General features: G+C 40.6%; 1 protein-coding gene across 3 annotated transcripts in view; it reads right to left on the reverse strand.

The window, feature by feature from the left end:
* The window catches only part of pkn2a (protein kinase N2a), a 43122-nt gene extending 26200 nt beyond the window's left edge, over positions 1-16922 (reverse strand). For all 3 annotated transcript variants that reach the window (XM_083670683.1, XM_083670682.1, XM_083670681.1), the window contains exon 1: positions 16617-16922. In XM_083670683.1, coding sequence (XP_083526809.1) covers positions 16617-16637 — 21 coding nt within the window. In that variant the 5' untranslated portion in view covers positions 16638-16922. The remainder of the gene's footprint in view (positions 1-16616) is intronic.
* Between the last annotated feature and the right edge of the window lie 425 nt (positions 16923-17347).

Below are 17347 nucleotides of genomic sequence, written 5' to 3' on the forward strand. Positions count from 1 at the left end.
CCAGGAGGTAGGCATATTATCATCCAAATCTATCATAAAGAGAAGACTTCACAAGAGCAAATACAGAAGGTTCACCACAAGGTGCAAACCATTCATAAGTCTCAAGAATACAAAGGCCAGATTAGCCTTTGCTAAAAAAACATCTAAAAAAACAGCCCTGTTCAAGATCAACCTGTACCACAATGAAGGGAAGAAAAAGGTATGGAGAAGGCTCGGAACTGCTCATGATCCGAAGCATACCACATCATCTATAAAACATGGTGGAGGCAGTGTGATGGCACGGGAATGCATTGCTTCCAATGGCACTGGGTCAACTTGTGTTTATTGATGATGTGACAGAAGACAGAAGCAGCTGGATGAGTTCTGAAATGTTTAGGGATATACTGTCTGCTCAGATTCAGCCAAATTCAGCAAAGTTGATTGGACGGCGCTTCACAGTACAGATGGACAATGACCCAAAACATACTGCGAAAGCAACCCAGGAGTTTTTTAAGGTAAAGAAGTGGAATATTCTGCAATGGCTGAGTCAATCACCTGATCTCAACCTGATCAAGCATGCATTTCACTTGCTGAAGACAAAACTAAAGGCAGAAAGACCCACGAACAAACAACAACTGAAGACAGCTGCAGTAAAGGCCTGGCAAAGCATCACAAAGAAGGAAACCCAGCATTTGGTGATGTCCATGGGTTCCAGACTTCAGGCAGTCATTGCCTGCAAAGGATTCTCGACAAATATTAAAAATGAACATTTTATTTATGATTGTTAATTTGTCCAATTACATTTGAGCCCCTGAAAATGGGGGACTGTGTATAAAAATGGTTGCAATTCCACAAACGTTTCATATGATATTTTTGTTCAACCCCTTAAATTAAAGCTGAAAGTCTGCCCTTCAATTGCATCTCGATTGTTTCATTTCAAATCCATTGTGGTGGCGTAAAATTGTCACTGTCCAAATATTTCCAGACCTAACCATATGTGGAAGTGTGCAAAATTCCATATTAATTAACTGAAGTGGTCAAATGTTTCTCAATTGATTCTGTGCATTTCAGCAGTAGGCTATATGGACACAGCATGCTCACAAAGAGTGCAGTTCATGTCATTAAGTTTCTGCTCTGGTACCACAAGATCACACTGAATGTATTTCACATGATTGAGCGCTTTTATGAATCAATTAAAAAAGGTTTACATGCCATGTGCAAAGACGAGAATAAATCTGAAAAGGGCATCAAAGGATAATGGTAGCAGGCAGGGGGGGTAGAATGAGGGACACCGAGGGAGAGTATATTCTCAGTGTTTTACATTGAGAGGACGAGAGAAGGCTGCCCTTGCTGAAAATTCGGACGTTCGCACTGTCCAGCCTTGGACCGTTCTTGATGTGTGAGATATTCAAGATCTGTAGGCTACACATTCTGCTGCAGCTCCTGTGCGTACTTGCTTGAGCTCCTTTATTTTAATTTTAGAATCCCCTTCATGTCATAAATCCAAACCACACTATCAGATTATATCTATGGCTATTAATAGGACAGAAATACAACTCATCACTACTAAAAGGAAACAAGGAATAACCCAGGCAGTCTAGGCATTATTGATACCAATCGATTTGCTAGTTAATAAAAAACTAATTTGGCTAAAAATATGAACTGCAGATTAAACATTAGCTAGCTACAGTATGGCTCTCTCACCTAAATTACCTGCCTACACATCCCTAGATTACACACCACACTGGATTATTGGCTCCAAATCGATCACCAAAGGTACAGTAATCTTGTTTTTTTTTGCTTTCATTAGCTAACTTACAGTTCAGTTTTTAGTCACTTTTGTATAGTTATTTCTGCAGTCAGTTAGCTAGCACCAGTAGCAAGTACTGCCTTTGAGTAGTGACAAATTTGGGCTATTTCCCTATTTCTGATGCATACAACAATTTAAATTGCAAGGTTGACTATTTCTCCTGCTTACCTGTTACTCACTTTTGTTTTGAACACTTTGAGATGTCTCAAAACCGGAAGATAGGCGTGATAGCCCCGGCGACAGCTGAAATAAACTCAAATTGAACTTTGGTGCAGTATCATCATTACATGATAAAAAAACTAATGTTGAAGTGATTATACCTTCCATGTTTTAAGTATTATATGCTTAAATTGCTTTATTTGTATGAGTGAAAGTGACGGCTGGCCGCAGCCGCTCCAATAACATATAGAATGGCCGTCGACAGCCGCTGTGGGGTCTAGAGGGTTAACAAACAAAAGCGTGACAATTTCTCTAGCCACTAGACAGTCTTTTAGAGATAAAATTTGAATGCTGAATACAATCCAGGCCCACCCCTCCCCTAAAACAGTAAAGTTCTTCATTTAACAAATTCCATTAGTTCATAGAAGATTGACATGAAGCGTCACAATAGGCTCTGCGAACGTTTCCCTCCAACTGATAGAAACCCATTGAAAACATTGTGGTTATTTTATGGTTCATATCAAATAAAACCACTATTATCTGATGTAATATGGTCTTGGGTAGTCTGAACAGATTTCCCACATAGGCTGTGTTTTGATAAAGTGACATTGGCCTCTTCACACAAATTCATACAGTCACCATACGTTCGTAACAAGCCAATCTCTGCTAGTTGAGAGAGCCACCCATTCGGCCAGCTCACATGTTTCTTTCCATGTCATGTTGGTAGGTAGGCTACGATAGATAGACAGTTATAGATACTGATCAACTTTACTTTACCATGTTTACTGCAAACCCTTACTAACTGGTTTAGGCAGCTAGCAGTTGTGCATCTCTCTGCTGTTTGACAGACGATGAGTCAAAAAGTATAAAAAATGAACTTGGATTTGTCAGTTATCACTGGCACTTTTAACTATTCCCCAAATATCAAATCATGTTCACCAGTTATGATAGAAAGATGTTTGACTGAGTGGATTGAGAGCCCTTGCTGAAAATTCGGACGTTCGCACCCTATTATGACGTTTTTAATGATAACAACTGTAAGCTACTTTTCTATCCAGTCTCAATTCTACTGAAACCCCAAATCCTAAATCCCTAACTTCACTCTGTAATCAATCAATTAATAATGCAAAGTTGCATTATTAATGCTGACTCGTGCTTATTCATGTCAGATTGCGTTAAAACTAGGGCTGTCAAAATTAACGCGTTAACGTCGGTAATTAAATTTTGTAATTAATCACGCATTTAACGCATGCGCAGAACCCCCCACCCATACATCCCATAATTCCACCCGATGTCGCTCCAGTGTGCAGCTGAGCGGCGAGCGGATGCTAACAAGTCACAGCATGGAGGAAGACGAACAGGTTGGCCCTCTGGATGGGTTTGAGTTTAAAAAAAACAAAGATGGAACAATGAATAAACAAATAGTAATGTGTACATACTGCAAGAAAGAGTTTCAGTTTCACCGAAGCTGTTCAAGCTTAAAGTACCATCTCAACGCTAAGCATGCACTTGTTGGGGTTTCCAGTGCTACACCTGGCCTGCGTCAGACAACCCTGAATGAACGCAGACCAGTAAGTAAGTCCAACTCGGATAAATTAACCAACACAATTGCCAAATGGGTTGCAAAGGACTGTAGACCGATTTCCATCGTTGAAGACAAGGGCTTCGCCAATGTTTTGAAAGTAGCGTCCCTCGATACATCATGTCACTAGCAGGTCACATTGTGCAAAAGAAGCGGTCAGCTTTACTCTCAGAAAATGTGGACAAGTTGGTTTGCCTCAGCAACTGGCTAAAGGATGAGTAGAGAAGAGGGCCACATGTAAATGTGTAGGCCATGTTCTTTTGGTTTGATAGAAAAGATAAAAAAAGAGAATGTCTTTGTTTTTTGTTTTTCCTTTGTTGAAGAGAAATGGCTAAGATGGCTAGAAAGTGTGTTACAGAAAGAGACACCACCCTATTTTGTTTTCCTATTTTGACAAGGAAATGTTATTGTAAAAAAGAAAAGAAAAAGGTTTCATTCAAATAAGAGAAATGGCTTGGCTAATGGCCAAGTAAGTGTGTTACAAAAAGAATGTTCTTAACACCATCCTACTTTGTTTCGAGGAATAGCAATAACAATGTTGTCATTGTACAGCAGTTTGGTGTATATTTTTCAATATTAATACCACACTGTGGATGTTATTATAATAAACATGCATACATACATATTGTATGTTAAATGTATATATCCGCCTTCTGTCATTTATCTTTCAATTCCCGCAACAATATACAGAAGTAAATGGCATATTTTGGACCGAATCGAATGGTGATTAATCATGATTAATTAATTTTTAAGCTGTGATTAATCTGATTAAAAATTTTAATCATTTGACAGCCCTAGTTAAAACATTTCCCCCGCTTCTCTGCGCTGTGAGAGAATGCGTGATGATGGTATGAGTAGATAGGAGTTGGTCCCATTGCTTGGTCCTCGTTAAGATAACCTGATATTTAAACCAGTTCCACTCTGTTATTCATGAACTGCTATAATAAACTCAATTTTGCCAATCTCTGATAAGGCAAACCATCACCAACCACTCACTAATTTTTTTATTTAGTGATTAGGATGGATCTTTTCAAACATCCTTCACATCATAGTTTTTATCTATCGTCCCCCAGGTCAGCTTGGTGACTTCTTGGAAGAGATGGACGTCCATCTCAGCTTCTTCCCTGAGGACAGCACACTCACACTACTGGGTGACTTCAACACTTGTCAGGTTCACACTTGAAGTTTCACTTGTCAGGCCTTCTTAACCATCTCTCCTCGTTCAACCTTACCCTTTCCCACTCTCCTCGGACTCATAAGGTGAGCAATCAGCTCGACCTTGTCTTCACCAGATCCTCCCATACTGCCAACCTCACTGTTACCCCTCCTCCAGTTTCTGACCATTTTGTATCCTTCTCCCTTCCCCTCAAATCCACCCCTCCCTGTTGGACTCTACCCATACTGTATCCACTCGCAACCTGCGAACCCTCTCCCTCACCTCTCTCTTCCTCGGTCTTATCCTCCCTACCCTCTGTTGAATCCTTCTCCCTTCTATCTACTGATGCAACCTCCTCCCCCCTCCTGTGCACTCTTGACCTCATCCTTTGACTCTCTCTGTTCACTGACCACAAGGCCAGCACAATCCTCTCCACGCACTCCTTGGCTGTCTGAAACCCTGCGAGCTTGTAGATTAGGGCTCCGGGCAGCTGAGAGGAAATGGAGTAAAACCAGCCTCCCTGATCACCTAAAACCTTCTCTCTCCCCTCCTCAACTACACCACCTCTGTATCAGCTGCTAAAGCTTCTTACTACCATTCCAAAATTCAATCCTCTGCCTCTGACCCAAGGAAAATGTTCTCCACATTTTCCTCACTCTTTACCACCATAATCAATTCCTCTCTATCCGCAGGATCTCACAGATAATAGCCATTAAAATAGCCAGAGTCAAGCCTCTTCTCAAGAAGCCAACTCTTCACCTGTCTGCTGTCCATAACTACAGACCGGTATCCCTTCTCTCCTTGTGTCATCTCTAACCAACTGTCTCACTATCTCCTTTAGAACAATCTCCTTGACCCTCACCAATCCGGCTTTAAGGCTGGGCGCTCCACTGAGACTGCTCTCCTTGCTGTCATGGAGACCCTCCACTCTGCTCAAGCTTCCTCCCTCTCCTCTGTTCTCATTCTTCTGGACCTGTCCGCTGCATTCTACACAGTAAATCACCAGATCCTTCTCTCCACCCTCTCAGAGCTGGGAATCTCTGGCTCTGCACTCTCCAGATTTGCATCCTACCTGGCTGATCGCTCTTACCAGATGACATGGAGAGGGTCACTGTCCTCTTCTCACTTTATACCAAATCTCTTGACTCTGTTATTTCCGCACATGGTTTCTACTACCAGTACTACGCTGATGACACTCAACTCTCTCTTTCCCCACCTTTGGCACAAGTGGCGACACGTGTCTCTGCGTGTCTTGCAGACATTTCTGCTTGGATGTCAGCCCACCAGCTCAAGCTCAACCTTAACAAGACTGAGCTGCTCTTCCTCCCTGGGAAAGCCTGCCCTCTCCAAGACTTCTTCTTCACAGTCGAGAACTCCACTGTAACCTCCTCCCAGACAGCCAAGAGTAGAACGAGCTTCCCACTCCTGTCAGGACTGCAGAGTCACTACCCATCTTCCGCCATAGACTGAAGACCCATCTCTTCAGCTACACCTTGACTGTCCCCCCCCCCACTACCCCTCTGTACAATTCCTCTACTGTTAATAAAAAAAAAAAATATATATATAAAAAGAATCCTTCCTTTTTCTAGCATTGTGACTGCCAATGGCACCTGGTCCTAGCATACATTTTTGCTTATGATGACTCATGTATAGATGATTCACTCACTTACAAATGTACTTGTTGTAAGTCGCTTTGGATAAAAGCATCTGATAAATGTCAAAAATGTAAATGTGAAATGGTTAAGTGTCATGTGGTATACTTGGTAATCTGAACTTTTCAGGTAAATCAACACTGATATATAATAATGAATATGCAACAGTGGGCGACAATGACCACTCATCTGTGGACAGTGGAACAATGGCAGCTTCAACAACAGCAGCATTGATATAGACAGAGCAGCTCCGACAGCATTGATGTAGACTTTAATTAATAAAACGCCCCTTCTCTGTTATCCTGCCTGATTTTTTTTTTTTTTTTTTTTTTACATTTTAGCATCGTTAGAATTTCAAAATTGCAAATAAACCGCCATCTTAGTGCCAAGTAATTAGAACGTTGATTTCCCCCAAGAACAAATCTGTCTCTCCTCACTGATGACAATGCCATTGACACTCACTGCACCAAACAAGGCAGAATAGCAAGGTGGGAAGGTTTGTTTCATGCGGGCCGGCCTGGAAGTGTCTCACTAATATACTACTATTTAGGAGGGGATAGGGAGATAAGAGCACGGACACCAGCTTCGGCCAGGCCCCACACCAAAATTCTGTTTTCATAAACGTACAGCAACGCTTGCACAATATTCAACCCAAAACCGAACCAGCTCATAGCCCATCAATGAGGCAGAGAAATTAGAAAATATCTTACATGTTTTTGGTAACAGAATGTTACTATGTCATTTTTACAGAAGCCAAACCATTTCCTAAAAACAAAATATAAGTGCTGATATTAATTTGTGCACATTCTGTATTGTTTCCACCATCTAGAAATGACAACACTTTTTATACATCGTCCCCTTATTTAGGGGTACCCAAAGGAATGGGACAATTGGCATGATAGGGGGTTCTGGATAGTCAGGTGTATTCCGTCAAATAATTTGTGCAGGCATACGAGAGCTGTCAATGTCTAGTATTGATTCTAGTCTTTGCGTTTGCCTTTGGAGTCTGCTATTGTTAATCAGTAGTCTGTCGACATGAGGAGCCAAGAGGGGTCAATGAAAATCAAGGAAAATCTGAAAGAATCAATCAAAAACATAGCCAAAAACAATGGATGACCAAATAATGCTCACCATAATTAGGAAACCCCCCAAAACAACTGTTCAGCAGATCAGCAACACTCTCCAGGAGGAATGCGTGAATGTGTCAGAGACTACCATTCGCAGAATATGTCACCAGCTGCTATAGAGGCTTCACTGCAAGGTGCAAACCACAAAAAGGTATTGTGCACAGATAAGGCAAATATTATCATGTACCAGAGTGATTGCAAGAGGAAAGTTTGGAGAAAAAAACTGCCCAAGATTTACAGCATACCACCTCATCTGTGAAACATGGTGGAGGGGGTGTTATGCTTTGGGCATGTATAGCTGTAGCTATAGATGTGCATGAAAAAGAAGCAGAGAACACTAAATCAGAACTAATCTACACTCACACCTCAAACTGAACCACCCATTAAGAGTTGCATGGATGGGATATCTGTCTGTATTGCTGTCGGGTTCAGACAGCTATTCACTGACAACAGATATGTCGTCGTCGTCAGTTAACATGACGCCATACATGTCGTTAACCATCCACTTTGTCACACCCGACTGGAAACTACTGTCAAAATGCTTACAGACTAGCTTTCTTCCAGAAAACCACACGGCGGACAACATCGTTGATGCACTCCGCACAGCACTTAATTAGATGAGAATAAACTGCCATAACGACTGACAATGCTGCTAACATTGCAGCCTCCATCAGGGCCATGAATTGGCCATGGCTCAATTGTTTTGGCCACAACCTCAATCTGGCGGTGACAAACGCAGTGCAGGACCAGAGGCAAAGGACAGAGCGGGCCCTCGGAGTCTGCTATAACATTATCACCGCTTTCTCTCACAGCTGGTCCCGAAAGAGAGAGCTCAAAAAGAAGCAAGCAGAATTAGGACTCTCAGAGCATTGTCTCATAACAGTAACTAAATCAATATTTTATAGACAAATGACAGCCTATATGACATTGGACATGAAACGAGTTATTATTACAAATGCAGTGTGTGATGCTTCTTATTAAGCTATCATATTATGCTATCCAACTGTTTAGTTTGGTTTAGTATGTCAAGCTGTGATCAGGATGTAAAGTTTAAATGATTGTTTTGGCTAAATGTCATACGGTACAGCAGTCACCACATAAATAATTCTGTTTTTCAATGTAGATTAAATATATGGAGCAAAGACAGCTCCCAGCAGCCTCCTGCAACATTATTTTTCACAGTAATACTGCATACCCCTGTAACATTTTAGGACGGTATAAAAGGTGTGAAAAAATGTATACCGCGCAACCCTAGTTTGAAGTGCACAGAAACATCTTGTCTGCTCAAGTGCAAGTAAATGCCTCCAATTCAATTGGATGGCGCTTCATTATACAGTAAGACAATGACCCAAAACATACCGCCATTGCAACTTGGGAGTTTTTCAGGGCCAAAAAGTGGAACGTTCTTGACTGGCCAAGTCAATTTTCAGATTTAAATCCAATTGAACATGCATTTAATTTCCTGATGATAAGATTTTAGGCAAGAAAATCTCAAAACAAACAACAGCTGAAGATTACAGTACAGGCCTGGCAGAGCATCACCGGAGAAGATACCCAGGCCTGGTGGGGTCAATAGGTTGTAGACTTCAGGCAGTTATTGCATGCAAAGGATTGTCGACCAAATACTAAACGAGCGCTTAATTTGGACATTATATGAATCTGTCCCATTACTTTTGGTGCCCTGAAATAGAGGGACTATGTATAAAAAGTGTTGTAATTTCTGAATGGTGAAATCAACATGTACAAAACCCCTTAAATAAAAGCTGACAATCTATTCTTTAAATTAAGAAAAAAGGCTTCACTGTCCCATTACTTACGCAAGGCACTGTATATAGTTTATAGTTAGCTTTTTTAGGTAGGTTTATTTACTCAAACTGTTGCTGACAACATGACAATAAGCCTACCTTCAGCGCAGGCATCTGGCTTTCTTTCAGGTCAGTGGCTTTTTATTTTTATTATAATTAGAAGATGGTTGAGTGCTTCGAAATCCAATGGTAGCCGTTGTCCACCCTAACTAAAAAGTAGCAACGTAGCCACTGCAGGTATGCGCAGAGATTTTCCTCAGTGATAGGTTTCATATTTCATAACATACACTTACACAGAGTGCAAACTTCCATCTGACTGACCGACAAGCTGCAACTTCAGATGAGCTTCAAATCAAGACAATCAAATCAGCGTGGTTTTTGGAGGTGGGAGGAGCAACAAGGCGATCTTGAGACAGTTAACCCTTTGTGGAGCGGATAAAATGACATGACAAAATGTTTCAGATATCTCAACATTTTTGGGGCACAAAATTCTAATTGAGGCAAGACCCCTCGTGGCCCGACTGGGGAAATATTAGAAAGCTCAATGAGTCCGATTCTAGTATGGGTTTAGATTTAAAGGTCATCCTAAATGGAGTGGAAAGGTCTCTCCTGGCTACTGGTTAACAGTACAGTGCATTCGGAAAGTATTTAGACCCCTTAATTTTTTCCACATCTTGTTAGGTTACAGCCTTATTCTAAAATGGATTAAAAAAAGGTGTCCCTCATCAATCTACACACAATACCCCATAATGACAAAGCCAAAACAGGTTTTTAGAAATGTTTGCTAATTTATAAAAAAACAAAAACTGAAATATCACATTTACATAAGTATTCAAATCCTTTACTCAGTATTTTGTTGAAGCACCTTTGGCAGCGATTACAGCTTCAAGTCTTCTTGGGTATGACGCTACAAGCTTGGCACACCTGCATTTGGGGAGTTTCTCCCATTCTTCTCTGCAGATCCTCTCAAGTTCTGTCAGGCTGGATGGGGAGCGTCAGTGTACAGCTATTTTCAGGTCTCTCCAGAGATGTTCGATTGGGTTCAAGTCTGGGCCATGGCTGGGTATGTCAATAGCCTAAACCTATCAATGTTACATTGAGCTGGGTGAATGAAAAATTATGGACTGTCGTCCAATATTCTTTAAAAGAAGTAAGGCCATACTCATAAAAAAAAAATATATAAAAATCTCTAATCGAGCACCAGCCGCCACTGAGGTCAACCACTCGCTAGCTAAACCAGTTTGGGTTAGTAATAAACAGAGATAAATGTTTCTTTTTTGTAGCTATACTATACGTATCGACATGGAAAGAAACATTGTTGTCATCTGGCCAAGTGGTAATTTAAACTCTCAGAGCGGCGATTTGGCTAGCTGCATTCTGTTGTGACCGTATGGTACTTAACAGCAGATAGTCTTCCTCAAAATGTATAACTTGTGTGTGTTACTCATTGAAGAAACTGTACGCAGCATGGGGTAATGGGGATCTTGCCACTGCGTTGTTTTTGCTGGATTGGTTGTCTCGCATAGCCACATAATACAAGCCCAGACTCAGAAATAGGTTAAAACATTCATTACATACATGAACTTGATATCGTAGTTGTACAGTAATTACAGTAAGTACAGCCTACAGTAGGATGTTTGCTATTACATCTCGAGCTAGCAAATTTTTAGCGTTGTTTACGATCAATTTAAACGTTTTAGAACGACAAGATCCATACACCATAAAAGTCAGAATGTAAACATAACTGAACACATTCATAATTTTTGGAGACAGGCAGCAACATGAGTGGTGACATCAGTCATTCACAGAGCTATTTGAGAAAGTAATGCCAGATATAGCTAGGAGCAATTCTCGTTGTGTGGGTTATATTTGCCTGTGGGCGCAGGCTAGAACAGGCTAGCCACGTCACACACCAGAGTAGCTGTGAGAAATGACATATGTCACTGCACGTGGGAAATCGATTTAGCAGGAGCTAAGAAAATAGAATGTATCGCCCAGAATACACATACTTTGATGTAAAATTGCTATTTTCAGACTTGAATTATTGTGCAATAACATTGTACAACACCAGGATGTCATACATCAACAAAAACACAAAGGCCATTAACACAAAGATACGAATGTAATCAGAATTCAGAATCAGAATTATTTTACTTGGCCAAGTATATTTGCACATACAGGAAATTGACTTGTTGAGGTTGGTGCATGGACATAAAAAACAAATAGCAAATATTGACAAGAAATTGACAAAATAGCAAAATATTAACGAAATAGTAATACGCCTTTTCCAGAAACCCTTACAAAAACTAGTGAATGCATGACAGTCTAGGGAGCATAAAAGAAGTGTGTGTTTCACACCACATCTATTCAGTGATGTATAGTATTTTGGATAGGTAGGGGCTTACAACCAACAACTTAATGATAGCCATAATTTCCTCCACAAACAAGATCAAAGAAAGCTGGATGAGCCTTACAACAAATCTGTTGTCTATTTGTTCTCTGTGTAGATGCATCCCTATATTCTGTACATTCCATCAGTGCTGCTTAAGTGCCTCTAAACCGATATGTATTATTTTTTGTAAAATTGCCTCCCTTTCAAAGTGACAATATTGACAGACAGGTGGGGAAATGATGGTCACACAGGTTAAAGATGCACAATCAAGCTTTTGACCACTAGTTTTAAAATGTGCTTGTGAGCTAGACGTGGACCCGAAAATTGCATAATATGTCAGCCTCACGCATGAAAGGCGCACATTCTTTATGTGTAGAATATTGCAACCTCATTCGGTCATCACTGTGCATCTGTAGTGCACAAGCTGCATGCTCAACGACTGTAAAAGCTCAATTCTTTTTAGGGTTTGCTTCTCTCCCCTTACAAACATTGAAATAAAAATAATTGAGACTTAAGAGGAATACATACACATATTTTTCAAAGGAGAAATATTGCCCCTGATGATGAAGAAGCGGAGAATAGTCAGGTAGGGAGAAGGGGGCGCTCTGGGCTCTTGTAAGTCGCTTTGGATAAAGGCGTCTGCTAAATGACAAATGTAATGTAAATAAAATGTTGAAAATGCCCTCAAAATGTTTAAGCGGTACAAGGAAATTATGCCCTCTAAAATATCTTGTGTGGTAAGTTAGCTAGTTGCTACAGGATTTTAATGTTCTTACAGGTTGCCTAATCCTACTGATTTCTTTATCAAGTGTATTTACCTTACCAGACCAGTAGACAGGTAGGGTAGAGGCAAGTGCAGCAAGGGAGAAATTAAAGAGGAGAGCAGAAGGAGAGGAAAGAGGAGGAGAGGAGTGAAGAGGAAGAGAGGAGGAGAGATCGCCTTTGTCTGGGAAGCACATGCTGAAGATCTACCCATTTGAGATGGGACCCCAAATGGGTAGATCTTCCAAGGCTTAAGCCATGGCTCTACCGAACTGATTATGATGAGTCTATTCAGCCTTACACCATGCGTCTTAAATGGCAATAAATATATGTTTTAAAATGAGTGAAATTTGACATTCACCCCAACCCAATTGGGGGGCTATATCAGCATGTGCACGCCCTCCAAACCCCGGTGGGGTGCCATGCCTGCAGCGCACGCGTGCAAAGCAAGCTCGCAATTCAAAACATTGAACCCCACTGTTGAAAAAAACCCTAAGGGAAACACAGATATAGCATATTTAAAGTGTATTTCAACAACAGATCTTGAAAAGATGTCCTTCCGCGAAGTCTATGGGATGATGGAAAAGTAGCACCAGCACATACTCCTTCTCAGTTTAACTCCTTGTTTAGACCTTCTCTTAAAAAGTTGTGCGTATTTCCTCAAAGTAAGGTGCCATTGAAATATAAGTTAAAGACCTTTGAAACGACAACAGCCTTAAGACACTTGAACTGAGATTACTCCACCATTCATAGAAAAGTCACAATAGCCCTCTAGACAACCAATATTATTACGCTAGTATCATCTGCATCCTATGCTCCTGCTGACTATAGATGTCACACAACTAAGTTCCTTACCATCATATCATCAATGTCATCATCCATCTCCATCACATCTGCAGCACATCATTAGGTTTAGGTTTATCCTCTACAACAACAGGTTCACCATGCCTGGTTGACTCAAAAGTCAGTACAACTCAGACACTCTCTCTGCTCCCCCACTACTCCCGCCTACAAACACACACAATCGCCATTGACATCAGCACAGAAGATAAACCATCTGAGGAGAAGCAGCCAAATCCTGCTTAGCCTCTCGCTCTGTGAGGTCACAGCAGATGAGAATGGGTCCTAATCTCACTCCGGAGAGAGTGGCGTCTCAAAATAAACTCTGATTAAAAACAAATGCAAGCAGTCCAATGGCCTCCCCTGTAGAGCGACGCGTGTGGGAGGAGAAGGGCTTTAAAATTGTGTAAAACTAAATGGCTACTAATAAGGTTGAGATTGGGAACCTTAAGAAAAAAACAAGACACAATAAACAGTGGATTTATACTTAGCCTTGCCCCTGTGGCAATCACCCACGACTTAAGTGTAACGACAGTAAGGAGCTATGAAGCTATTATTATTAATGTTAAGAATAAAATAGAAAGTACATTGTTGCACTTTTGCTGTGCTCTTATTGACAGTGTAGTGTAGTCAGTAGTGTTTGAGATTAGAGTGAACTGTGGTTCCCTGGTCTGGCTGGCTAAACCTCCTTCACCCCACCCTTCCCTCCGTAGGTGCTTTACAGAGGAAATATAAGCCTCAGTCCAGGGAGAGAGGCTCCTTGTATGACTCATAGCAAAATGGAGGTCACAACTCCTGGAGAAGGTAATAAGGCAGCTTTCAAAGCAAATCTGTTTAGCTGTAGCTGTGCTTGACTACCCTGAGTTAGTTCAGGCCAAAAACAATGTATAAATAATTGTAAAAAACATACGAAAGGCAGTGGGATTCCACTATCCTTAAGAAAAACTTAAACGATTTATTAAGTTATTTGTCATGCATTTCCAATCATCTCTTAAGAATACATTTTACAAATCAACACTTTTAAGCTCAAGTAAACTTTACATTAACATCTACTGCACATTAAGTAGCCTAAGCCTTAAGCTCAACAGGCACTACAAAAAGAGCACTACTAGCCTTACTCATCAAAAGCCTAATCACTAGTGATGTGCAGTTCTCAAACAAATTGTTCTTTTTGAACAACCATTTTTAGTGATTTGAGTGTGTCAATTTACCTTTGAGTGAATTGTTCTTTTTCTTCATGCTGAAAATGCGGACAAACACTGCCCACTGCCACAGATTGAGTGAACCAAGTCATTTGGGGTACCTGAGTGGCAGTTAGTGCAAGGTCTCACTTTCAGTAGGCTTCATCATAGGCTATGTGGTATATACCAACAGGTATATAACACCTCACACCAGAGTTGTTGAGCTGTTCGTGAAAAAACAAAATAGTTCGTGAACTGCTGCACATCATTTCATCAGGAAAAGAAAAAACTTTTTATATAAGGAATTCACAAGCGTAATTTGATTTGTTTTTAGTTACTGACAACATAGCCTAACTCAAAATTAAATTATCAAATTATTTTAACTTGCCTACTACATACAGTATACCATGACAATCTGGTAATCGAGAAGTCATGATTCTGAGATTTTTCATACTACAGGCATAGGTTTCAACTGCAAAAGTTGGTTTTTCGCTACAGTTCCTCTTTAAACCTAAAACCTAAACACCAATTCTTACCTAAACCTGCTTCTATACCTTTGTTGGATGCAGAGTTTCTGAAATAGCAGCACCGGACAATTAATCTCCATCGTACTGTATTACTTTCAGATAGCAGCAAAGTTCAAAGTCTAATGTGTATTGTACAGAAGGTTGACTGAATATAATACTGGTCAGTTTGTTTTAATGTCACCACATGCCAAACTGCAGTGATATCTGCAACATGTAAGGTTGGACTTCATCTTAATTTGCAGGATTACACCTGGATTCCAATTCTTCACCCCTATCCAAAGTGTACACTCATTTACTCTCCTAATGAATTTAAAGGCATTGGATTGGTGTATGCAAAATGGGGGAAATACTCTCCCCCCTGTTAACACAAAAACACCAATCCAAATCCAACCAATCCCCCATGCATACTTCAGGGAGAACAGTAGCGAATCAGAATGATTAAAAACAACTGTCCAAACAACTCAGTATTTCCCCAAATAAAACCCAGTACAGGCACAATTTTGTGAGATGATGTCTGCAAACAAGATACATTGGCATTCATCACTGAAATACATGGTTCCAGTGTACCTTCTTCTCATCTTATCACTGTGACTGAAACTACAAAACACAGGCAATATTTCTTCAGTGTTGATGTCTGCATTATGCAGACATTTGAGAGATAGATTACAGAGGGGCTTATGGGGGGCATTTGGTAAAATATAAACCTAGTGATCGAATTACTTGGTCAGATCATGCCATGAGATGGGTGGCTAGAGCTATACTGTGCTACACTGTTACTCGATTAACATGATTTTTTTTTGTTACAAAGTGGCGACTTCACAACTGACGTCATCCCAGTGTGACCACAACTTTTCGGAATCATTACTGTACCATTACTGTACATAGATGAGATATGACTAAAAGCAATACATGTTAACTTTTCGAAATAGCTGTGCAGTTACAAAATATCGCATTATCATTTATAATAATAGTCCACCAGTTTCAAATTAAAGCGTCATGTTTCATCGTGTCTACTGTCTCATGGAACACAACCTTCTTTAGAAAGGAATTGACTTTGTAGTATGGATGTCTTTGAATAGTGGGCTATGTTTTTCTAAAGTTAGCATATGTTATTTGAGTAGTCTGTATGTCTGAGGCTTCTAAATGTGCTCAAATAAATATATACACCTAGAACTACGCGCTCAAGTGTGTCACACACCTACTTGCCATGATGTCTACCATGGAAAATGACTATGACTTTGTTTATGATGGGAATTAAAATGGAAAATGTAATACCATGCGTTCCGTAGACTATTTGGTTTAGAAAAACTATCCTCATAATGTAATATATAGACTTGGTCTGTATTAATCCAACTTATGATAACAAACATATCAGTCTGTGGTGTGCTGCCACACAAAAGCATAAAAAAAACCCTCAAACAATTATATTTTGATAATTGTTTTCCAGGCCTCAATCCATAATTCCCTGACAATCCTCCGGGAGAGGAGGCCAAGGCGGGGTATAATTCTCTCAACAATGTCTACATCTCAAAGAGTTTGGAACCCGCTGCGAATCGTCGATAGAATTGGATCATTAACATGAATAGAAAGGGCGTTTTACAACAACTTTGCGCACTTATTGCAACAGTTGTCAACTTTTCCTACCTGCACAGAATCGGCGGCCATCTTGGCTTTCGACTTTGAATCAAACCCTATGGAGGGAGGGGAGGTGGAACTCCAAAACAGCCTTGTTTTAAGTTTCCCTCTCGTGCGACAAAAATAACTTATTCTGTGACCAAACCATCGGTCATCGTGGGAATACAGGACTTTCCATATCTTTTCGAGACTCCTTGCGTCTTATTTCAGTGTGACCGAGGGCCAACAAGTTCTATAGTCCACATATATGAATCAGCAACATAAATGTCCCACTGCTTTTGGAGAGAGGGAGACGGTGGTTTGTGTGGAAATGCTCCAGCGTCCGCCCATAGGAGCTATGCACTCACTCAACCCAGAGCCCACTCTCGCGTCCAGATTCTACTCACACTCTCACGTGATCATAAACTTCACACACGCACGAGCCTCACACACTCCCCTGTATGAAATAATGTTCATGATCATACAATGAATATTTGGTGCTACAGAACATTTTATAAAGACTAATTACAGGCAGGAAAAAATTGGCCTATTGTCCCTATGTAGTAGTAGTGGCAGTAATACAAGTAGTAGTAGTAGTCGCAGTAGAATAGGCCTATCATGAATCTATATGTTTAGTTCTGGCTCCAGTCTTGCATCTGTCAACTGACTGCAGAGTTGTGGCAGTGTACCGCATATGTAACGTTTTAGACATTGCTCCCTGTTGAATATTACTGTACCCATGTGAAACATAGGGGTGCCTG

The sequence above is a fragment of the Argentina silus genome, assembly GCF_951799395.1.
Source record: "Argentina silus genome assembly, chromosome: 1".
Taxonomy (NCBI): domain Eukaryota; kingdom Metazoa; phylum Chordata; class Actinopteri; order Argentiniformes; family Argentinidae; genus Argentina; species Argentina silus.